The sequence below is a fragment of the Betta splendens genome, chromosome 13 (genome assembly GCF_900634795.4).
Source record: "Betta splendens chromosome 13, fBetSpl5.4, whole genome shotgun sequence".
Classification (NCBI taxonomy): Eukaryota; Metazoa; Chordata; class Actinopteri; order Anabantiformes; family Osphronemidae; genus Betta; species Betta splendens.
This window is the reverse complement of record NC_040893.2, coordinates 10,895,873-10,918,259: the sequence shown is the minus strand read 5'-3', so window position 1 is coordinate 10,918,259 and position 22,387 is coordinate 10,895,873. Positions and strand designations below refer to the sequence as shown.

At 44.1% G+C, this 22,387-nt stretch overlaps 3 protein-coding genes across 5 annotated transcripts; 1 reads left to right on the top strand and 2 right to left on the bottom strand.

The window, feature by feature from the left end:
• The first annotated feature begins 764 nt into the window (after positions 1-764).
• LOC114867550 (sucrase-isomaltase, intestinal-like) lies at positions 765-14,750 on the top strand. The gene is made up of 47 exons (XM_029170321.3): positions 765-904; positions 998-1,089; positions 1,204-1,324; positions 1,427-1,536; positions 1,638-1,789; positions 2,231-2,402; positions 2,485-2,584; positions 2,811-2,923; positions 3,012-3,137; positions 3,457-3,588; positions 3,681-3,800; positions 3,875-3,988; positions 4,142-4,226; positions 4,334-4,451; positions 4,641-4,812; positions 4,945-5,061; positions 5,152-5,306; positions 5,389-5,473; positions 5,555-5,611; positions 5,693-5,817; positions 6,095-6,183; positions 6,424-6,473; positions 6,826-7,017; positions 7,111-7,260; positions 7,347-7,553; positions 7,637-7,791; positions 8,385-8,553; positions 8,987-9,083; positions 9,212-9,324; positions 9,503-9,628; positions 10,000-10,128; positions 10,253-10,369; positions 10,451-10,513; positions 10,596-10,712; positions 10,809-10,899; positions 10,982-11,120; positions 11,760-11,893; positions 11,987-12,021; positions 12,115-12,231; positions 12,378-12,526; positions 12,673-12,757; positions 12,928-12,984; positions 13,103-13,227; positions 13,506-13,594; positions 13,782-13,831; positions 13,994-14,164; positions 14,527-14,750. The coding sequence occupies exons 1-47, from the start codon at positions 781-783 to the stop codon at positions 14,602-14,604; spliced, it is 5,484 nt and encodes a 1,827-aa protein (XP_029026154.1). The 5' UTR covers positions 765-780; the 3' UTR covers positions 14,605-14,750.
• Positions 14,751-14,803: 53 nt separating this feature from the next.
• Positions 14,804-18,292, bottom strand: LOC129605045 (lithostathine-1-beta-like). Of its 2 annotated transcripts, XR_008696513.1 has the most exons (4): positions 18,037-18,292; positions 17,134-17,829; positions 16,788-16,841; positions 15,528-15,580 (listed from the first exon to the last, which is right to left on the bottom strand). XR_008696513.1 is itself a non-coding variant. In XM_055514175.1 (2 exons), exons 1-2 carry the CDS (start codon positions 16,876-16,878, stop codon positions 15,156-15,158), a joined length of 516 nt encoding a protein of 171 aa, XP_055370150.1. In that variant the 5' UTR covers positions 16,879-17,000; the 3' UTR covers positions 14,804-15,155. The 2 variants fall into 2 exon arrangements, 1 of the variants encoding a protein (XP_055370150.1); XM_055514175.1 differs by lacking the exons at positions 17,134-17,829; positions 18,037-18,292 and having other exon boundaries at positions 14,804-15,580; positions 16,788-17,000.
• Positions 18,293-18,784: 492 nt separating this feature from the next.
• Positions 18,785-22,171, bottom strand: LOC114868720 (uncharacterized). 2 transcript variants are annotated; one of them, XM_029172539.3, is made up of 8 exons: positions 22,054-22,170; positions 21,788-21,826; positions 21,387-21,641; positions 21,159-21,294; positions 20,956-21,056; positions 20,791-20,844; positions 20,215-20,574; positions 18,785-20,139 (listed from the first exon to the last, which is right to left on the bottom strand). In XM_029172539.3, exons 2-8 carry the CDS (start codon positions 21,819-21,821, stop codon positions 20,129-20,131), a joined length of 951 nt encoding a protein of 316 aa, XP_029028372.1. In that variant the 5' UTR covers positions 21,822-21,826; positions 22,054-22,170; the 3' UTR covers positions 18,785-20,128. The 2 variants fall into 2 exon arrangements, with proteins under 2 accessions (XP_029028372.1, XP_029028371.1); XM_029172538.2 differs by lacking the exon at positions 18,785-20,139 and having other exon boundaries at positions 20,146-20,574; positions 22,054-22,171.
• Between the last annotated feature and the right edge of the window lie 216 nt (positions 22,172-22,387).

Here is a 22,387-nt window from a genome sequence, read left to right as displayed (position 1 = left end):
TCAAAGTGGGAAACACCTCCCAAGGTGGTAGAGAACGAGCGAGCCAAGATCCTGTGGGACTTCCAGATCCAGACTGACAGAATGGTAATGGCGAACCAACCAGACATTGTGGTGGTGGATAAAGAGCAGAGGAAAGCTGTAGTGGTGGATGTGGCAATACCAAGCGATGGCAACAGCAGGAAAAAGGAACATGAGAAACTAAAGAAATACCAAGGGCTCAGAGAAGAACTGGAGAAGGCTTGGAAGGTGAAGGCCACAGTGGTGCCTGTGGTGATCGGAGCACTAGGGGCTGTGACCCCCAAACTGGAGGAGTGGCTACAACAGATCCCTGGAAAAACATCCAAAATCTCAGTCCAGAAAAGTGCAGTCCTAGGAACAGCAAGGATACTGCGCAGAACCCTCAAGCTCCCTGGCCTCTGGTAGAGGACCCGAGCTTGGAAAGTGGATGAGACCACCCGCGGAGGGTGAGAATAGAGTGTGTGTGTGTGTGTGTGTGTGTGTGTGTGTGTGTGTGTGTGTGTGTGTGTGTGTGTGTGTGTGTGTGTGTGTGTGTGTGTATATATATATATATATATCTATATATATATCTATATATATATTATATATATATATCTATATATATCTATCTCTATCTCTCTCTATACTCTATATCTATATATATATATATATATATATATATCTATATATATATATATATGTGGATATAAATAAACACATATATATATAATGATAATGATGACAATGATGTTAGCTTTTGTTTGTTGCCAATTTGTGTGTTAGATGGGGAAAAAGCAGCTGTCGGGGCTGGAGGTGAGCCTCATGGCCATGTTGACACTGATGACGGTGGCCACCGTGGCTCTTATTGTTCTATTTGCCATGGGAGAACCCGGGGTCCTCAAAAGTGGTAGGTGGATAAGAAGAGCATGGTCAGGATTCAGCAATACATGTTCAGCTTGAGTATCTATTTGATGTCAGCGCAAATCTTTTGTTTTCTCAGAACCAACAGAAGAAGAAAAGTTTGTTGCGCAGTGTCCAAACATTCCCCACGCTGAACGGGTCGACTGTTACCCTGATGGTGGCGCCTCACAGGTACGGCTCCATCCCACAGTGTGAAGACTGTGTGTGGTGTGGATTTGGTTTTAAAACAGCTTCATTTGCAATGTGGATAAAAAAACGATGACATGAACCATCTGACTTCAACAGCAAAAATGTGAACAGCGAGGATGCTGCTGGACGCCTCTGACTGAGAGCAACGTCCCCTGGTGTTTCTTCCCAGCCAACCAGGGATACGTGGTGGAATCGAAGGAGGAACCGAACCGTTTTGGTAAAGTCCTGTTTGATGATGTGCAAATTATTTGGCTTGAACGTCATCTTTATTGTAAACCTTAAGCTTCTAAAGTCGTATTTTTTTTGCATAATTTTGCAGAACTGAGAGCCCAGCTGAAAAGATTGGCCTCTCCCTCTTTATTTGGCGGCGACGTACAAGAGCTGGCGTTACATGCAGAAATGCAGACGAGCAATCGGCTCCGATTCAAGGTACAGTCTGTTCCACGCGTCCACACAAGTCCAGACGTGACGGTTAGAGAGGGGGCTACACTCACGCTGTCTGTGTGTGTGGTTTGTTTCCTTCCTATTAGATCTATGACCCCCACAACCAAAGGTTTGAAGTCCGCCATGAGCACGTCAAGAGCCTCACGAACAACCCAACCGTCCCCATCAGCGAAACACTGGAGGTCACACATAAACCCTTTGGCCTCGTGGTTCACAGGAAGGGGAACAAGAAAGTGCTGTGAGTCCAGTAGTAGTTGTGCGTTTGTGTTAAATGGGCTCGAATTGTTCTTGTCTAGTGTGTAAAAGCAGCATGTCAGAGCATGAATGTGGAACGAGTGAACAGTGTGTGTGTGTCTCAGTGCATGACCTTTAATCAGAAGCAGCTACTTAATCATCTAATAGCTGTTACTGTCATTGCTGATAGATGAGGAGTCTTTCTGTCAAAGTTCACGCTTCCAGGTTCATCATCAGGCCGGATCAGTTCCGTGTATCGTGAGCTTGATGGGATGAATCGTTCTTACAGGGTCACTTCTTACTTCCCTGTCTGTCACATCATCTCATTCACCTGTTCTAAATCTCTTTTCACATACCTCTGCTCTCACATCAGTCTGGCTTCTCACTCCCCGGTGATGACCTTTCCCTCTCTCTCTCTCTCCCTCTCTTCGCATCGTGCATTCAGGTTCGACACTAGAATGGCTCCACTGGTGTTCTCAGACCAGTACCTACAGCTCTCTGCAAGACTACCATCCAACAAAGTTTATGGTCTGGGTGAGCATGTGCACAGGCAGTTTCTCCATGACATGAACTGGAAGACATGGCCAATCTTCACCAGGGATTCTTTGCCTAATGGGGTGAGGAGCTTAGAGGTTTTACTTATGTCTACTTTAGATGTGTGTGGCCCAGATACATGAAATGCTCCTCCATTTGTCACAGGGAACAAATAACATCTACGGACACTATCCCTTCTTCCTCTGTCTGGAAAACGAGACAGGAAACTCATTCGGAGTCTTCCTGATGAACAGCAACGCCATGGGTGAGCACACAAAGACGTACAAGCCGCCATAGTGGTTATTACACACATGGTTGCAGAACATCCTTCAGTGAGGACATAAAAAGGTTTAAGAGGACATTTTGGGTGAGTTACACCCATCTGAGCAGTACCTTGTTATTCGGTGGCTTTTTAATGGATCCTGGGGAGGTTCAGCATGAAGCATTAGCTTCACAGCAGGCATTCTCAGCCTTTTGTGTCATCTCTTCAGAGGTGACTCTCCAGCCTGCTCCAGCTGTGACCTACAGGACTATTGGAGGAGTCCTCGACTTCTACATCTTATTTGGCGACACACCAGAGCAGGTGGTGCAGGAGTTCCTCGAGGTGAGGCCTCATTGTGTTTTTCTAGCTTGAGCGTGAGTTGCTTTGTGCTGGTTAATGATTTGACAACGCGTTGGTCTACACTGTCCAGCTCATAGGGAAACCAGTCATGCCTCCCTACTGGTCCCTGGGCTTCCAGCTCTCTCGCTGGGGCTACGGCAGCTTGGATGAGGTCAAGAACACAGTGGAGAGGAACCGAGCTGTGGGGCTCCCATACGTAAGACCCTCCCTTAGACCCTAATTATCAAAATGAATGCTCAAGAATCTACCTTGTATAACTTTATACAGTATATGGTCTGTGTTTATCACAGCAATATAACTCATATCAGGCTGTAATGGGTTGAAGATGTGGCTGTAAAGTCTCTGGTACTGTTCATACGCCCTGTCTTTGAAAGATTGGGACACACGTGACACAGTCCACCCAGAGTCCAACAAGCACTGATGGTTATCAGTTAAATACTGTGAAACAAGCACATAATAGCGTTCATACTATTTGTGTATATGTCGCTAAACAGCCCATTTTTCTTCCCATGCAGGACGTTCAGTACACAGACATAGACTACATGGAGCAGATGAAAGATTTCACCTACAACAAAGTCAATTTCAGTGAGCTGCCTCAGTTTGCCGACTACCTCCACGGGAAAGGACAGAAATACATCCTCATCCTGGTACGAAGCCTCTTGTACTCCTCTGATGGTCAATATAGTTTCACTGTAATCAACCTGGACAGCAGCTTTATTCAGCGCTGCTTTGTTCTTAGGATCCTGCCATAGCCACCACCAAACTGATCGGGGATGTTCCGTACGGACCCTACGAGCGCGGGAATGAGAAGAAGGTGTGGGTGACGGAATCGGATGGGACGACCCCTCTGATAGGACAGGTGAGCTGCTGCAGGCGACGCGCGGGGCCGTTTAAACCCGTAACACAGTGAACACCCCATCGTGCTCCTCCCAGGTGTGGCCAGGAGACACCGTGTTTCCAGACTACACCAAAGACGCCTGCATCGACTGGTGGACCGACGAGTACGAGCGATTCTCCAAGGAGGTCCAACACGACGCCCTGTGGATTGTACGTCCATTATAAATGCATAAAACACAAAACAAGCTGAAACTCACATTACGCTGTTAAGAATGTGAGAGGCAACACACGCAATTCACTGTCTTACTTCAAAGCCGCTACTTTAGAATTGTGTATTACTAAAGAATGTGATGTGATTTGCAGGACATGAATGAGGTGGCGAACTTCAAGCAAGGATCAAATAAGGGTTGTGTCAATAACAACCTCAACTACCCTCCATACACTCCAAGTAAGACACACTATTGTCAGACTGCCCATGTCTAGAATGAGTGTGTGACTGGGTTGAGCCTGGTTTGAACCCACCTCCATCCGTCTGTTCATCCTTCCTCCCTCCAGATATCATGAATAAGCGCTTGTTCAGTATGACTCTGTGCATGGATGCCAAACAAGCCTGGGGGAACCACTACGATGTGCACAGTCTCTACGGCTACTCTATGGTCCTGGCTAGTGAAAAGTGAGTACATTCACTCAGTGACGGGGGCTTTGACAACAAACATAAATGAAACCAAGTGAAATCCAGGTTTGCAAAATCAGAATCAAACAAACTAAATAACATCATTATTATATTTTTCCATCCCTCTCTCTGCCCCGTCCTTTTCATCCTAATATCTCTCCCTCTCTCTCTCTCTCTCTCTCTCTGCAGAGCTTTGCAGCGTGTGTTTGGGGGGAACCGTACCCTGATGTTGACCCGCTCCTCCTTTCCAGGTGTGGGCAAATATTCAGGTCACTGGCTGGGGGACAACGCTGCAAACTGGAATGACATCAAATGGGCCATTCCCGGCATGCTGGAGTTTGGGCTCTTTGGGATTCCCTATGTGAGTAACACACATTCACCGACATCCAGTACATCTGCATGGAGCTGAACGGACATCACCCAGAACAGGCAGAATCCTGCAGCCGATGTGATGACCTACACTGGGTTCTGTCCGTCTCCGTCTCTGCTTCAGATCGGTGCTGACATCTGTGGCTTTTTTTACAACTCCACCGAAGAGCTGTGCCGTCGCTGGATGCAGGTGGGCGCGTTCTACCCCTTCAGCCGGAACCACAACGCTTTGAGCTTCCAGGTACCGCTGCTCTCTGTGAATATTAGACTTCCTGCTTCTAAATAATCGGACCTTCATTTTAACCCTTCTAACGCACTCTTCTGCCTCCAGCCCCAGGATCCGGCTGCGTACGGCGCCGAGTCGCTGCTGGTGCGGACCTCCAAACATTACCTGACCATACGCTACACGCTGCTGCCGTACCTCTACACGCTCTTCTACAAAGCCCACACCACAGGAGAGACCGTCGTACGCCCCGTCATGCACGAGTGCGTCGCCAACGCATCATACTGTGACCGACCTCACCGGAACGTGGCAAAAACATTCATGCTGTTTTTGGTTGATCCAAAGGTTCTTTGCAGACCGCGCCACCTGGGGTGTGGACCGTCAGTTCCTGTGGGGGAAACACCTGCTCATCACACCTGTACTGGACCCGGTCAGTCGACTTGCTTCAGCACAACGCACAACACAAAGAGTAATATACTGTAGTGTTTAAGTGTTTAGCTGTTGCGTTCAGGGTGTGGACACGGTGAAGGCGTATGTGCCAGATGCTGTGTGGTACGACTACGAGACGGTGAGAGACCCACCTTTTTAAGGGCATTTATGCAACACAGGTGGGTTAATACAGTAGGTTCTGTCCCTCTGTCACAAACAGATGGAACAACTGACAGATCGTAAAATGGCCGTCACCATGTACCTGCCAGCTGATAAGCTTGGGTTACACATCAGAGGAGGCGCAATCCTCCCCACTCAGAGACCTGACGTCACCACCACTTACAGGTACACACACACACGCACACACACACACACACGCACACACACACACACACACACACACACACACACACACACACACACACACACACACACACACACACACACACACACACACACACACACACACACATTCATTCAGTCATTCATCAAACTCTTTTTCTTCTGCTCCAAGTTCTCTGGTGCATTAAGTAGTGGTTTCATTATTTAAAATGCATCTACATGTGCATACGGTGTTTGAACTGCCGTGTGTGTGCGTGTGTGTTTATGGCTGTGTCTTTAGCCGCCGTCACCCCATGGGTCTGATCATCGCTCTCGATGACAACAGCCAGGCAGCTGGGGAGCTTTTCTGGGATGATGGAGATTCCCGAGGTATTGTTTCTTTGCTCATCTGTTCCCGCGTTTGTCTCAGATACAGGATCATCTGCATGTGCAGGCGTCCTTTCATGAGAGTCGAGCCGAGGCTCGTGTCCCATAAAGCACAAAGCACGAGTCAATGTGGCTCAAACGCTGTCCATCAGCTCATTTACTTTAACAAGTGAAGGTCGATTACGCTTCTGTGTGACTGTGTCAGACGCCTGCAACCAACATCTGATCTTTCTCCTCCTGCAGGAACAGTGGAAACAGGGAACCACATCCACTACACATTCTCCGTAGTCCTTGTAAGTTTTGAGCATCTTTCAAACATATTCCCTCTGATCTGAACTCACATTCTCCAGAGACGCCTCCCTTTCCCCGTCCGGAGCACCAAGCATGACTGATCCATGTTAGGAGCTGAGGGTTTGTTAGATCAAGCAGCCCCTGTTCCTGCATGTTTAAAGCATGGCAGTGCATTAGCATTGCACTGTGTTGGTGGGGTGCGACAGGAAATCCATGAGCACAGCTGTTTGACTGATGAACATGAGTTTGGGGAGTTTATAAGCTAATTGCTTTACCAGTAAACATAATAGCAGCGAGACACGTGGCCTGTGCTGCTTGCTTCAGCATTTTCAATTCATTCATTCTGCCTCATAGGGACGACTGACAATGCAAGTGACCAAAGCTGGCTACAGGGACCCACACAACATTGTGTTTGAGAACATCACTGTCCTAGGGTTGCCTCATCCTCCCCGCTCTGTGTCTGTGACGCATGTTGGCGCTGGAGCTTCTGGAGACAACACAACCTCTCTGCCAAACACCAACATACAGTATGACGCAGACAAAAAGGTGAACACACAACACAACATGGTGAGTGCTGTGAGTACCTGCAGCTCTGCCTTTATTAATACCACACATGGCTGCATGGCATCAAACGCACAGGTTCTGTTCCTGTACGGCCTTTCTCTGACCCTGGGAGAGACCTACGTGGTGCAGTGGGACGTTGCACGAGAAGAGTATCAACGCATCAACTGCCACCCAGAGGATGTTCCAGATGAGGCTACGTGCAAGAACAGAGGCTGCCTGTGGATGGTGAGGCTCGACCTCCATAATGTTCTCACGTCTCATCTGTGCAGTAAAAGTCCCTGAACCTTCGCTGTCTTTCTTGCTTTTCCCAGCCGAGCAGCGTTGACGGCGTTCCATGGTGCTACTACCCCCCAGACTACGGCTACTCCGTCACAGACACCCAGGAAACCAACGCAGGCATGACGGTCGACATCACTCGGAACATGAAGTACAGGAGCAGCGGTCGCCCCGCGTCGCCGGACATCGACAAGCTCCGCGTTGAGATCCGGTACCACAGCGGCGACATGCTGCAGTTCAAGGTGTGTTCTCATCGTAACAGGCTCCTCTGGACCCTTGGTTCTGACTCACCGCTCACGGACGCTAACGTCACCTCTCCATCCAGATCTGGGACCCGGCCACGGAGCGCTATGAAGTTCCAGTACCGCTGTCGGTTCCTGAGGCTCCTGAGACTGATGAGAACAGGAGACTCTACAAGGTCGTCATCACCCGGAAACCTTTTGGCATCCAGGTCATACGGAAAAGCACAGGAACCAAGATGTGGGTATTTGTGAAGCTGCTGTGTTGTGTAGTTTATTTGTATTGTGGTTTTCACATTTGTCTTTTAATGTCAAAGTTTCTTGTTGGTTCCTCTTCTTCTTTGGCTTCGTAAATTATATCAGCTTACAGCAGTGATTGGCCAGTAAGTTGTGACCAATTTATATAGATAGTTTCTAGTAAAAACCAAGGAGGAGTGAGATTGTGGATGCAGTAAAATTTTTTTCTTTGTATCTGAATAAACTAACAGTGCTGGTTCAACCCCTTTTCTACTTAACCAGTCAGAGACACTTTGGAAGTTTCATTTTGTTCAGTAGTTGGGACAATGTCACATGAGGCAGTCAAGCAACTGAGAGTCTTTTCAAAGAATATTTGAAAGTAAGGGTGACAGTATTCTGTAGTTAAGCCTGCTGTGTTTTTTAGAAGTGTCAGTTGAAATTTCACTAATTGAAATGTATGAAGCGAGTTGAAGGGATGTGCGCACTTCCTACAGTTTATTATGCTTATTTGTGTCAAACATATTGAGAATAACTCCCTTTGACAATAATTCCCTTTCCCCTTCTCTCACTGATTTAATCCTCTGTCATTCTTCTCAGCTGGGACTCCTCGCTGCCAGGTTTTACCTTCTCAGACATGTTCATCCAAGTGTCTACTCGACTGCCATCCGAGTACGTCTACGGCTTTGGGGAGACGGAGCATCCCACGTACAAACACAACATGAACTATCACACCTGGGGAATGTTCTCCAAGGACCAGCCTCCTGGTGTAAGGGTCACGCTGCAGCACACGTGGACACAGCATTTATACCACTTATCATTACAAGGCAGCATTACAGATGAACTGAGTTACCTGAAGTGATGTAAGGCTAACAAAACAACATTGTGCTTGTTGTGGGAGGCATCATGTGTTTACATCTGCTTGTTTAACATTTAGACACATCTCCATTTAAACAAATGTTTCCGTCAGTGTTAAATAAGTCAATTTGCATCATGTTTAGTTATCAGGATATTTTTTATATTTTTACTGTTCAATGTTGACGGCACAGAAGTCAAGCTTTGTGTAACTGTGTTGTAGTCAAATATAGTCAAATCCATGGATGTCAACAGATGCTCATGAATAACCAAACTGATGCACAAGCACACGTCAGTGTAAACAACGGAAAGGACCAGTGTTCTTCACTTTCCCTTTGCTTCTGCAGTACAAGATGAACTGCTATGGAGTGCATCCCTTCTACATGGGCCTTGAGAACACTAAGGATGCTCACGGTGTGCTGCTGCTCAACAGCAATGCTATGGGTGAGGGAAACACACACGCATGCACATGCACAGACGTTTGCATACACACATACTGTATCAACATGCAGCCAGACACACGTCCACTCATTTTAAGCAACGCTTAAGGGTTGGACTTGCTTTGTGTCCAGATGTGACTTTCCAGCCAACTCCAGCTTTAACCTACCGAACTCTGGGGGGAATCCTCGATTTCTACATGGTCCTGGGACCCACGCCTGAGATGGTGGTGCAGGAGTACACGGCAGTGAGTAGTGCTGTGTGTCTGGCCCTGGGCTGTTGATGGACTTCAGCAGCTGGGAGACCCTCGGTTCCAATCTAAACACACACGTGCACAAACAGTCAAACAAGCACTTTAGCTCATTCTCTAGTCTGTTTCCCACCAAAACTCTATTTTCTGTGCTGAACTTTGATGTTATTTACAGCTGATTGGACGCCCTGTTCTACCTGCCTATTGGTCCCTTGGGTTCCAACTCTGTCGCTATGGTTACGCAAATGATGAGGAGATCAAAACCCTATACGAAGACATGAGGAAAGCGGGTATTCCCTATGTAAGTCAAAGACCCTCTGTTTAGGATGTCTGAGGTAAAGGTCAGCTTTAGGTTATTAATAATATTATACATTTGCTCTGTAAATGTGTAAGAGTAGAATATTGGTTTCTAACTGGAACAGATATGAGCCATTAACAAATAAAAGCCTCACTTTACCCACAGCTCTGCCCAGCACATCACACATTTCTACCATATGTCTGTATCTATTAACAGGAATATTACATTATTAGCTACAGTATATGAACAGTTTCTCCTACCGGTCTGAAACGTTATATAATGTAAAAGATTATTATTGTTCTTGTTTCAACTCCTTTCTGTGTGTGATATTCACGACAAACCACTAGTTTAACCGGACTTACTCTGTCTGACAGGATGTGCAGTATGCAGACATCGACTACTTGGAGCGTCAGATGGACTTTGTCCTGGACTCAGAGTTTAAAAACCTTCCTCTCTTGGTTGATAGGATGAGAGAAGAGGGCATGAGATTCATCTTCATCCTGGTAATGACACGATTTCAGGAACTACCGACACTCACATGATTTAATGATGCAGTGGTCTGAAGTCATACAGCATCAGAGTCATTAACGGTGTCCACAGCCACTGACTGCATGTGTCTAACTTCAGGATCCGGCCATCGCAGGCAACGAGACAGAACCCTATCCGGCCTTCGACAGTGGTTTGGAAGCAGACGTCTTCATCAAGTACCCCAAAACCATCAGTAATGAAATAGTGTGGGGCAAGGTGAGACGACTGTTTTAATGTAGACTGACTGAACTGGGCTTTACATACATTAGTCTTGAGATCTGGTTTTGCTCCTTGCAGGTGTGGCCAGACTTACCAGGCGTCATCGTGAACGACTCTCTGGACTGGGACGAGCAAGTGAAGGTGGAGCACTTTGACTCTTAGGATCCTGTTCAGTGCATTGGATCCCTGCATCTTTACTGATTCCCTGCTTGGCCACTTGCAGCTTTACAGGGCCCACGCTGCTTTCCCTGACTTTTTCCGTACCTCAACGGCAACATGGTGGCACAACCAAATCAGGGATTTCTATAACAACACCATGAAGTTTGACGGCCTCTGGATTGTGAGTGACCTTATAGAGACCAGTGGCCTCACGTCTGTTCCAGCCTCTATGTCAGATTTTCACCTCACTTCCATATTCTGCATCCTTTCCCTCTAGGACATGAACGAACCAGCGAGTTTTGTCCACGGCACAGCTGCAGGGAAGTGTCTGGGTGACCCACGCCTGGAGAACCCCCCGTACATGCCACGTAAGACTCACTTACTGTACAGCACTCAGCATATACATATACCGCATTTAAATAACTGTGTGTTTTTGTGCCCCAACAAAAGCCCTGGAGTCCAAACACATGGGTCTGAACCATAAGACGCTGTGCATGAACAGTGAGCAGATCCTCAGTAATGGAAAAGCTGTGAGACACTACGATGTGCACAACCTCTACGGCTGGTCCCACACCAAGCCGACCTATGAGTACGTACACGTGCAGGAGTCTCATTTCATTTTAATAGAAGGCAGCTTTTATATTTAGACTCTTCATACTGCACACATCGTTCTAGTTTAAATATAGTAGCACACTGAAATCTAGATAAAATATGTTGATATTTAATGTTTTTACTTCAAACTCAGACTCATTTTTATTGGCTTTTTTTGTCTAAACTACATTTGGGAGTCAGTCCTTCATGATGGATGACAGTGAGATTAGACGCAGCAGAACAGAAAGGAGAACAGGAGCCGTAACTATCAGCACAGACGCATTTAGGAAGACAACGTGGCCACAGGAGATGCATAACTGATACCTTGCAGCTATACACAGCAAACGTGGGCTCATCAAATCTTTATGGTAATAATCACCAATGTGAAACACTGGCCCTGGTGGTAAAACTCTCTTTTTGCCACGATGAGGCCAGATTGCAGAGCAGGCTCCAGAAGAGAAGCTCTGCACCACTGGGCATCATTTTAGCACGGCGCTTAATTCAACAATCAAAATTAATAGGCCAGTTTGCTTCTAAAATAAACCTTTATACATGCCTTTATATGTGAGAGCCGGGTCGACCTGCTGCTGGCTGTAGGGCTGCGTAGTGCATGTCTGAGTCCTGCTTCTCTGTGCAGCGCCCTGCTGAGTGTCACCGGGAAGCGAGGCATCGTGGTGACCAGGTCCACGTACCCCTCCAGTGGGAAGTGGGCTGGACATTGGCTGGGAGACAACAACTCCAGCTGGGACCAGCTCTTTAAGTCCATCATAGGTGAACGTTGTTGCATGTTCATTACGAGGGACAACGTTAACGTACAACAAGTCTTTAATTCGCTCTAGCGGCTCGTTTTGCTTTGTTCTGCAGGCATGTTGGAGTTCAGTCTGTTTGGCATCTCTTATGTAAGTATCATCATCTCAAGACTTTGATCAAAGGAGATCATGACTGTCTCCCCCCACACACACTGACAGTCTCTGTGCGTCCACCTCCTGCAGACGGGAGCAGACATATGTGGCTTCTTTAATCCGTCCGAGTATGAAATGTGTCTTCGCTGGATGCAGCTGGGCGCCTTCTATCCATACTCACGCAACCACAATGGCAAAGGGAACCCGGTGAGTGACACCGGCTTTTGTTTGCTCCTTTAGTTTTAGTTGTAATTCAGTGTTTTGTGTTTTGTTTTGAGATAAACAGCGTCCGTCGCGACAGTGAACGCCTCGTCGCCGTGCCTCTAATCAGCTGCGTGATCTCCATCTTCCAGAGACAAGACCCCGTCGCTTGGAACGCCACCTTCGCCGAGGCGTCGCGGAAGGTGCTGAACGTCCGCTACACGCTGCTGCCCTACCTGTACACGCTGATGTTCGAGGCCCACGCCAAGGGAAGCACCGTGGTCAGACCCCTGCTGCACGAGTAAGACCCTCCTCCGTCTGCAAAAGCATGAGGAGTTGGGGGTGGGTTTTATTGACCTGCATCCTCAAACCACTGAAAATAACAGTGAAGAGCATTAGTCATATTTATTCAGTCCGGCCTTAATGGATTCTGTTGTGGTTCCACAGGTTTGTGAATGATCCAAACACATGGCAGATCTACAGACAGTTCCTCTGGGGCCCGGCCCTGCTCATCACCCCTGCCCTCGACAAGGTACGCACACACACACACACACACACACACACACACACACACACACACACACACACACACACACACACACACACACACACACACAGAGTAATTGAGCTCCTGTATCAGATGCAGTGATCGGTTCCTTCAGGGTCCGTTTCCTGTTTGTTAACTCACTGTGTGATTCACAGGGCGCCACGGAAGTATTTTGTTATATCCCTGATGCACGGTGGTACGACTACTACACGGTGAGTCAATGTCTATAATATACACTGTATACTGTATATACTGTATGTTCAGTACAGAACTACAGTGAATAACTTAAAAACATAGTACATAGTTTGTACTCATTGATGCTTCTTTCAGGCCAAAGACATCGGCGTGCGTGGTCAAACACACCTCATGCCAGCGCCCTTGGACCACATCAACCTACACGTCAGAGGAGGACACATCCTTCCCTGGCAGAAGCCGGAAAACACAACGGCCTACAGGTGAGGCACCGCCAGCACGACTGACAACACACAGCCACAGTAGAGTAACACAACAGCGTTCCATAGGCAGCGTTAAAACTATAAACCCAGTCTGACTGTGATGATGCTGGAGAAAGCAGCGAGGACCAAAGTAGCAGGAGACAAGTGTCCCAGCAGCGCTGAGATCAGGTGGATCACCCCCAGCAGGAATGTTAATGTGTTTGTCCTCAGCAGTAGGTATAAATAGACGGCACCCTTCAGATTTGTGCTCTAACTTTCTCCACCTGCTTTGGCTGAAGCCGGAAGAATCCTCTGGGACTGATTGTTGCCCTGAGTGACAATGGAACTGCTCAAGGATCGTTCTTCTGGGACGACGGAGAAGGAATAGGTACAGTACTCCGTTCTAAATGACCATTTAATGTGAGAGCATCATTAGATCAGATGTTTAAAATGATGAATTCCAGTGTTGGGAAAAAAACAAAGCAACCATTTAACTCACTTGAACTAACTGTACCAAACTGCACCAGGGAGAGGTTTTGCTTGTCTATTTAAATGAGCTCAATCTGTCTCCTCAGACACGGTGTCTAGGACAGAATACCTGCTGACCTCCTTTGCAGTGGAGTCGGTGAGTTCACGTGTCAGAACGATAAAGGCCGACGGCCCTCATGAAGTCATAATCACAGATGTGCATCAGAATGACCACAGATTCTTATGCTTTAGCTCATCCATGTCTCGCCTTGTGTCGCATCCACTGACCTCCTTCCGTCTCCAACACATTTCCGTCCAGAACAAGTTGACCAGTATCATCGTCCAGAACCTCCTGGCCCCTGAGGACCGCTTGACTCTGGGTGTGGTGAAGATCTGGGGCGCAGGCAGAGCTGCCATCACACAGGCGACACTAACAGATCACACTGGGAAGTCACACTCACTGGAGGCGGTGCACAACATCGACACTGAGGTCAGTAAAGACTGGGGGTTTTTATCATTTACATGTATATTTGTGAACCTATTGTCCTGTATGTGTGTTCAACCAGAGCAGCCGGTGGTGTGTTAGTGATTAAAATAGGTGTAATCAACTCTGCTTTTCCTCTTGAAACATTAGACTCAGAACAGTGATTTTAAACAGGACGGGTTCCCTCATCTAAGTTTGTTTCTGGTTAATTAATGATCAGTTCAGCTCTAATCAGGAGAATGAAAGTGATCCCGTAGCTACAGCACCTGCACAAATAAGCATGCGCTGCAAAACCTTAGATTTATCATTTTTGAAAGCATGAACAGAGATATAAAACTAAAGTCACTCTCTTCATGTTGTCTCTACAGGAGCTGAATATTGATGCCACTTCAGGAAACATCTACGTGCACACACCTTTCACTCTGCAGTGGCAGCCTGGAGTTTAACTATGAATGTAATAGCTGTACAGTATATTATGTTCAGTGTTGAATAATCATGTTTTGGTTCATTCATTGCTACATAAACAGGAGTTTTAAGTTTTGTACAGCATTTACTAATGTTTTTTCATGTTACCATGACTTTTTTTTTGAGTTTTCAGAAAAAACGTTATTTACCTTCCGTTGCTATACTTAAATAATACACACTGAATGAATTTCATCAATATGTGTTTATTGTTTGTTTTATTTATTCTACATGAAATGAATGAAGCTAAACATTTTGCATCTATGCAAGCAGGTGCAATAAACAAACAAGAATCAAGATAAATCAACTTGAGAAAACACACTTCACCACCACCAGTCATGTCATTGTGTTGCTCAACATAAACAATAGCAAACACATCACACACCTATGAGAGTTAAACATTAAACAAACAGTCCACTTATGGTTACCTCAGTTGAGAAGCTTTCCTGAAGTTTCATTTCCTCACTCATCACGTCACTCACGTCATCTGTCACTCACTGGTCTCTCACTCTCATCTGGCCACGCCCACTCAACCCTACTCTGTCTCTGTCACACAAACATCCAACCCTCCTGTCTGCATCCTCCTCTCCTCTTGGCAGATGAAAGGTAACTCATTAAAACAGTCGTCATCAAGCAGTTTGATTGTTCGTGTCTCGTTCACCCAGATTATCTTCCCACAGTATTTGTTAGTGGAGGATGGAGGAGAGCTGCTGTTCCACTGAGACGTGTTAACACTTCCTCCTGAAATCCACCTCCAGGTGGAGTCGATGCCAAAGATGGGGCGTTCCAGACCGACCCACACCCCGTTCTGTGTGACTGTCTCATTTTGCTGCAGCTTTATGACATTGTTCATCACTGTGTCATTAGATATTTCAACCAATTTCTGCTTCTGTGCACGGCAGAACCCGAGGGCTTCAAACCAGCTCCTGGGGTCATCGTAAAACTGAAGTCCTGCATCATCTTGAAAAAAAGGAAACACTGAAGGTTTTACATGATCCAACACACACAACTCACACATGATGCTCAGTCATCTGCTTCTGTGACATGTAAAGAAGTAAAGAAGCGCTCTTGTTTTCTTGTTTCATCTTTTGTAAACTGATGCTCTCAATCACCACAACATTTAGCAGGAGTTGTTTCAGGCATGTCGACAAATTCAAATTAAAAACCTACGCTAGTTGTCAAACAAAAAGTTGCTTTTTGGTAAATTTTGATTTTAAACGCTAAGAATGTTTTGAATGAGCCAAATCGTCAGTCTGGGTTTCAGGCTGTAGTTAAACTGTTGATTGTGTAACTTCTCCAAGATGTAGAAACTCAAACAACACATACACATTTTATAGTAATTGATACAGTAAGTAGTAAACTGCTGCTATTTCTCTGCCTTGATCTTCCATCGTTCACATTCACAGACTTGTTCAGACTCATGTATTGATCTTTCTGCAGCCAAGAGACCGACAGACTAAACAAATATGAGTTTTGCTTATAAACACATTTACTACCAGGGACAGAAAGAGTCCTAATGAGTAATGCACTGCAACTGAGGTGTCAATACTAATTGCACATACAGATACAATGACCACTAAATTAGGCAGAGGAAAGTTTACCATGAGAGACTTTGGACAAGTCAGGTCAGCAGAGCAGAGGAGCCATAATTAAAATTTAAGCTACTGTCAATGCTAAGGAAGAAGATTCAACAAAACAAGAGAGCTGTCAAATGAAAAGGATATTCATAATTAGGTTCATGAAAAGTACAACAATTTGTTATGACTCGAAACTGTTACTGTATATACTGTAGATTTAATATTTAAGTAAGCTGAGAGTTCAAATTAATCTCTAAACAGGTTTGAAAGCAACAAGACAGATCACAGTCAATTGGTAACTGTTGATTGGAAGAAGACTTACCAGAGGAGGAGGAAGAGGTAGAGGAGGAAGAGGAGGAGGAGGAGGAGGAAGAGGAGGAGGAGGTAGAAGAGGATGAGGAAAAGGAGCTCTGCAAAGTCATATGGGCTGTTGTTGATGCTGTTGTTGGTTGTGGCATCATGTAGAAATACAAACATTGACACACAGTGAATTAGTTATTTTAAACGTATAACCAGTGTTTAAAGTAGATGTTATGACAGGACTGAAAACAACAGAACAGACATCACAGAGAGAAACAGGAAGCACTTACTGGAGCAGGAGCAGGAGCAGGAGCCAGAGGAGGAGGAGCCTGTGGGTGTTGAACCTAACATATAGAAGCACAAACATTCATGATCACACATACTTTATTAATTCCCTTGGGGAAACTGTGTTCTTTGCATTTGACCTGCTCCCTCACTGTGGTAGCTGTGGTCAGCCTCACATGAGTTGAACTACTGTACCAGGCCACCATTTACACAAAAATGAAATCACTTAAACGTGACACATTCCATGTGTTTGTCTATGATGATGATTATGCAACATTTGATTTATTGTTTGATTTAAAACATGAGCCAACTATTCCTAGAATGTGAATGCAACAATTATAAATCACTTACCAGTCGTGCTAATACATCTGTAACCCGAGACAGAGCATGTGTCAAAGTTTATCGTCACCTCAGCGATTGCTGACTTCCCTAAACTGTGGAAATAATTTACAGCTCATCACAAGTCTTGATAAATCAGATGGACACAGACGTGATGACTCATATTTCTAATGGCATTAACCTACCTGCTGTCACATATGAGGCAATGGCAGCTCTGGGTGTGAGCCATACAAGGTTGACTTCTAACACAGTTGTTTATCCATTCAGTGACTGCATCGACATTGATATAAGGGACATTTACAAAGTGAAGATAGACTGTAATAGTTTATTTGATTGAATAATTTATTTATTCTGTGTTCATTTCGCCTGCAAATACTTTGAATACTCTACAGTATAATAACTACAATTTACTAGAAACAATGCAATTTAGGAAAGGATTAAGATCCTCACCAGTTGCTACCTTCAGCTCCAGACTACAGTCTTTCTGTGAGGTTCTACAGCAGTAGGTCCCACTGTCAGATGTTTCAAGGTTGTTTATTGTTAAATGGTGGTCTTTCATTTGAATCTTTGAGTTATCAATCAAACAGTTTGCACTGTCACATTTTCTACAACACTTAATGTCCTCTGGTAGCTCAATCTTGACACCAATTTCTTCCGGCAAAGTTATTGCATCACCTGAGATGAAGTAGCCAAGTACCTGGACTGTTGCTGCAACAAATGAATGTAACACAGAAAGAAGTTTTCTTTAATGCGTGTTGGTTCACAGCTATTTTTATATTTAATGTTTAATGTAATGTACACTTGATTTAATAAAACACAATGTTCTAGAATAATAAACACTGTCAATGCCATGTTCTTATATATAAAAGACATAAGCTTTGTGTGTTTCCAAGAACTCAACAAAGCAGAACGTACCCATAAGCAGACATAGAAGTTTGAACTGCACCATGGCTAAAACCAAAAGAAAGTAAATCAGTATTCAACTCAGGACAGAAGACACAAATATTTACCAAGCTCACGTTTTAATAGCTGTTAAGCGTTAATATGTTAAAAATTACAAACCTGTGTCACTTACTGTATTTTTTGGTAGTTAGTGTTATCTCAGTCTGGAAATTCTAAATAAGAAGCTTTGTGTAAACTTCACATTAATAAAACTCAAATTATATTAGTCTCATGTGTCTCATGAGTCTCATTCTGTGTGGAGTTTGCACGTTCTCCCCGTGTTTGCGTGGGTTCTCTCCGGGTTCTCCGGCTTCCTCCCACAGTCCGAAGACGTGCATTAGGTTGATTGGCTTCTCTCCATTGCCCGTAGGTGTGAGTGTGTGAGTGAATGGTTGTTTGTCTATGTGTTGCCCTGTGATGGACTGGCGACCCGTCCAGGGTGTACCCTGCCTCTCGCCCGTAGCCAGCTGGGATAGGCTCCAGCACCACCCGTGACCCTGCACTAGGGAGTAAGCGGTTAAGAAAATGGATGGATGGATGGATGTTTATTACGTATTTCCATGAAATTTAAAATTATTCAGTATTTTTACAGAAGCAAACATCAACACTTACAAATACTCACTACAGCTACATCCATTCTGTGTTAGCGAAGTTTAGATCTGTCAGAAACTCACCTGGTCAGTGTTGAAGTGTGGGAAGAAAAACGTGAGAAGTCGTTGCCGTCCATCACTTTATAGAGACATTTACTTCCCATCTACATAAACACACCCACATCCACTCCTGAGTTACTGAAGTCTGTCCATTAATTTGGTTGGTTTGTTACGTTAATATAATAAATAAATTATATTATATTATATAAATATATAATATTATATAAATAAAAACATTCAATTAAGATGCTTCTGTTTCTACTTGTCATTATATTGTTACCTATAATTTCATATTGACAGAAAAACTCTTCTTTTTTAAATGAAACTGTTTTTCCAAAGGCAACAAACCACATCCTGGTTATATGAAAATCCACATTCAGAGACACTGTACAATGTACAGTGAGAGGCTGTTTGGTCACAAAAGCTGATATCTGTTCATCATTCGTGACAAACATCACAAATATCAGTATTCAGAATCAGTAGTCAGATGTTATACTGGAGTTTTACGTACAACATACAGTATTTATAAAAGAAACCTTTAGATTAGATTAGACTAAAGTTTATTTTTATTACTAATGTTACAGTAAGTGCAGAAGAACAAAATGCAGTTTAGCTTCTAACAAGAAGTGCAACAGTCAGTAAATGCTAAATATAGAATATCTCCAGTAAGAATTACTATTATGGACATTGATGCAAATGGGAACTGCAATGGTCAAAAGGTGAAATCTGTGAAGTTAATGTTTGTGTAGGATGTTACAAATTCTCTAAATGCTTACAGTTTTTATCAATCACTTTGACTTGTTTTGCATAATTAGGTTGCACTTATTTTCATCATCACTATTACAGCAGAACATCAGGCAGAGTTTGATGGAGTTTGATGCTGCTGAACTGCCACACGATCTACGTAGATGAGGCAGGCTTCAATCTGGCCAAAAACGTGGGCAAATCAATCCAAGGGTGGATTCGGCACACAAGGTGATTCAAATGGAGCTTGTGTGTAAGGTTTTGTTGCAAAAATTAGATTTTTAGAAAGGAGTGTTACGTTTTGATTGTTTCATTTTGGTCAAGATGTGAGTTGGTAATCTCCAAGTGCTGATGTCTGATTGGCTTGTGTGTAGAGTTTTTACATAATGGGCCAATAATGAGGTCGAGTGCAGGTAATCTGCAGTGATGCTCTGCTGTAATTGCACTTTTCATCTTAAATGTTTATTTGGTGTTTTATGTTGTTGCTAAAGACAATTTTATTAATTATACTAATGGAAATAAAATATGTCATATATACACATGAACCACAGTAGACATACAACTTCATCATGTTTCTCATGATGCTGCAATAGAAAACTAGAAAATTAACATAAATAATAACATACGATTCAAAAAGAATTGAAGTGAACAGCGTCCATTCAACAAAAGATTTATGTAGAACCTGGTGAAAAAAGCAAAGACAAAGGTGAAGATTATTTCTTTGTAAAATTCTAGCTGGGTGAGTAAAACATCTTACCTTGGCAGATGAAAGGCAACTTATTAAAACAGTCGTCATCAAGCAGTTTGATTGTTCGTGTCTCGTTCACCCAGATTATCTTCCCACAGTATTTGTTAGTGGAGGATGGAGGAGAGCTGCTGTTCCACTGAGACGTGTTAACACTTCCTCCTGAAATCCACCTCCAGGTGGTGTCACAGCCAAAGATGGGGCGTTCCAGACCGACCCACACCCCGTTCTGTGTGACTGTCTCATTTTGCTGGAGGTGTGTCACATTGTTCATCACTGTGTCATTAGTGATTTGAACCAGTGTCTGCTTCTGTGTGCGGCAGAACCCGAAGGCTTCAAACCAGCTTTTAGATTCATTGTGAAACTGAAGATCTGCATCATCAAGAAGAAAAGGCCAGACTGTAAGTTTTGCGTGTTCCAACACACACAACTCAGACGTTGAGCTCAGTCAGGACTTTGGAACAGTACAGTACAAAATGTGAGTGAGTAAAGAAGCTTCCTAATTGTCTTGTTTTGTCTTTTGTGAAGGAAAAATAACAAACAAGAAAACCAGTGTGTGGTGGGATTATGTTCACTACAGTCACTTACTCAGGCTTCCTTGAACATCGTTTGGCTTTTCTGACCCATTTTGGTAGATGAACTCTAGCAGTATCGTGGAGATAAAAACATTTTTACACAAGGAGTATAATTGAACTATACCCAGATATTCATCATAAACAACAACAACACTAAGAATAATTCAGAATCCCTCACCAGGAGTGCAGCAGCGTTTGCGTGAGTAGCCTGAGATGGCGTCGCTGTTACGTTTTATCCTCAGAGGACCTTTCGACCCCATAAGAGAACATTGTCCTTTGCTGTAGTGGAATGTGGAAGAAAAGGACTGAGTCTGGTGGAGCAACGGTGACCATGTTATGAACTCAGACAAACTCAGGGACTTGTATTTTCCAGACATTTACCTTTTAATAAATGTGAAGTATTGGCAGGTCGTGTCGTACGTACAGGCTTTCATACAGTCGTCTGTTGTACCTCCTTTTATTTCCAGTGTGTGATCTTGTGTAAACTCAACATCAATGAGAAATGACTTTATACAACCTGAAAAATTAAAAATAATAAAAATGACATGTGAAACGTAAATAAACTGTTGAACTGTGATTCTGACCTAATTTATCTGGTCACACACTCACCTCTTACTACGTTCAGCTCCAGTCCACAGTCGTCGTTGGAGGTTCTGCAGCAGTAGCTGCCACTGTCAGACAGCACAAGGTTGTCCAACGCCAACATGTTGTTGCTTCCTTGATTTAGCTCAGACACACAACTCACAAAGTTCCCACAGCCATGTTTGGTACAAGATTCAAAGCTTCCTGGTAGCGAAAATATGACGTTGACTCCCTCTGGCAAAGGTATCACCTCTGCTGAGACCAAGAGCAGCTGGACTGTTGCTGCAACAACGGAGGGAATCAGGTTTTATGGTGTCGACTCATAGCTTTTAATAGTGGAAACAGGTTATATATATATGAAAGTGAAATATATATTTTCTAGAATGACAAAAAAAGTCCACTGAGTTTATAAACTGAGCAGAACGTACCCAGAACCAGACAGAGATGAATGAACTGCATCATGACGTCTGAATAAAAAAAAGAGGAGTCGGGGGAGATACAGACAATTAGATCTTCACCAAGTTCATATATTAATGTGAAATCATGCATCAATAAATTACAGATCTATCAATTGTTGTTTATATTACATAGATTTTAAATCTATGTAATATGAATATATGAATACTATAATATAATGAATATATTTACAGGATTAACCCTGTGTCACTAAAGCCTGGATCTGCTCTAAACGTACCTGATCACTGAGGAGTTGAAGTGTGAGTAGAGGAGTGTGTCCAGTCATCCTGACTGTCCATCTGTTTATAGAGCTGATTAACACCTCCCATTTTCCTGCTCTGCTTCCTGAAGAGGACTAACATTAATGTCATTGTGAAGAAAAGGATGTGAAGAAAGGTAAAAAATAAGGACATTCACCTGCTTCGTGCCTGTGTGGACTGTGGGCAAATGATCATTTTATATGTAGTGTGATTAACTGTGTATGTTAATCAGTATCTGATAAGAAATCCAGTAGGTTTGTATAGTAGCACTACCAGAACATTAAATGATGAAATGCTTCTCTCAGAAGATTT

Coding starts and splice junctions, on each gene's coding strand:
- LOC114867550 (XM_029170321.3), top strand. CDS start 781: ATGGGGAAAAAGCAGCTGTCGGGGCTGGAGGTGAGCCTCATGGCCATG. Junction 1,325..1,426: donor GGAGGAACCGAACCGTTTTG/GTAAAGTCCTGT, acceptor ATAATTTTGCAG/AACTGAGAGCCCAGCTGAAA. Junction 5,062..5,151: donor ACAACGCTTTGAGCTTCCAG/GTACCGCTGCTC, acceptor TTCTGCCTCCAG/CCCCAGGATCCGGCTGCGTA.
- LOC129605045 (XM_055514175.1), bottom strand. CDS start 16,878: ATGTGTGATCATGAATGTTTGTGCTTCTATATGTTAGGTTCAACACCC. Junction 15,581..16,787: donor CTGCTCCTGCTCCTGCTCCA/GTAAGTGCTTCC, acceptor CTTTTTTTCAAG/ATGATGCAGGACTTCAGTTT.
- LOC114868720 (XM_029172538.2), bottom strand. CDS start 21,821: ATGATGCAGTTCATTCATCTCTGTCTGGTTCTGG. Junction 21,295..21,386: donor GGAGCTGAACGTAGTAAGAG/GTGAGTGTGTGA, acceptor TTAATTTTTCAG/GTTGTATAAAGTCATTTCTC. Junction 20,845..20,955: donor CAAACGCTGCTGCACTCCTG/GTGAGGGATTCT, acceptor CGATACTGCTAG/AGTTCATCTACCAAAATGGG.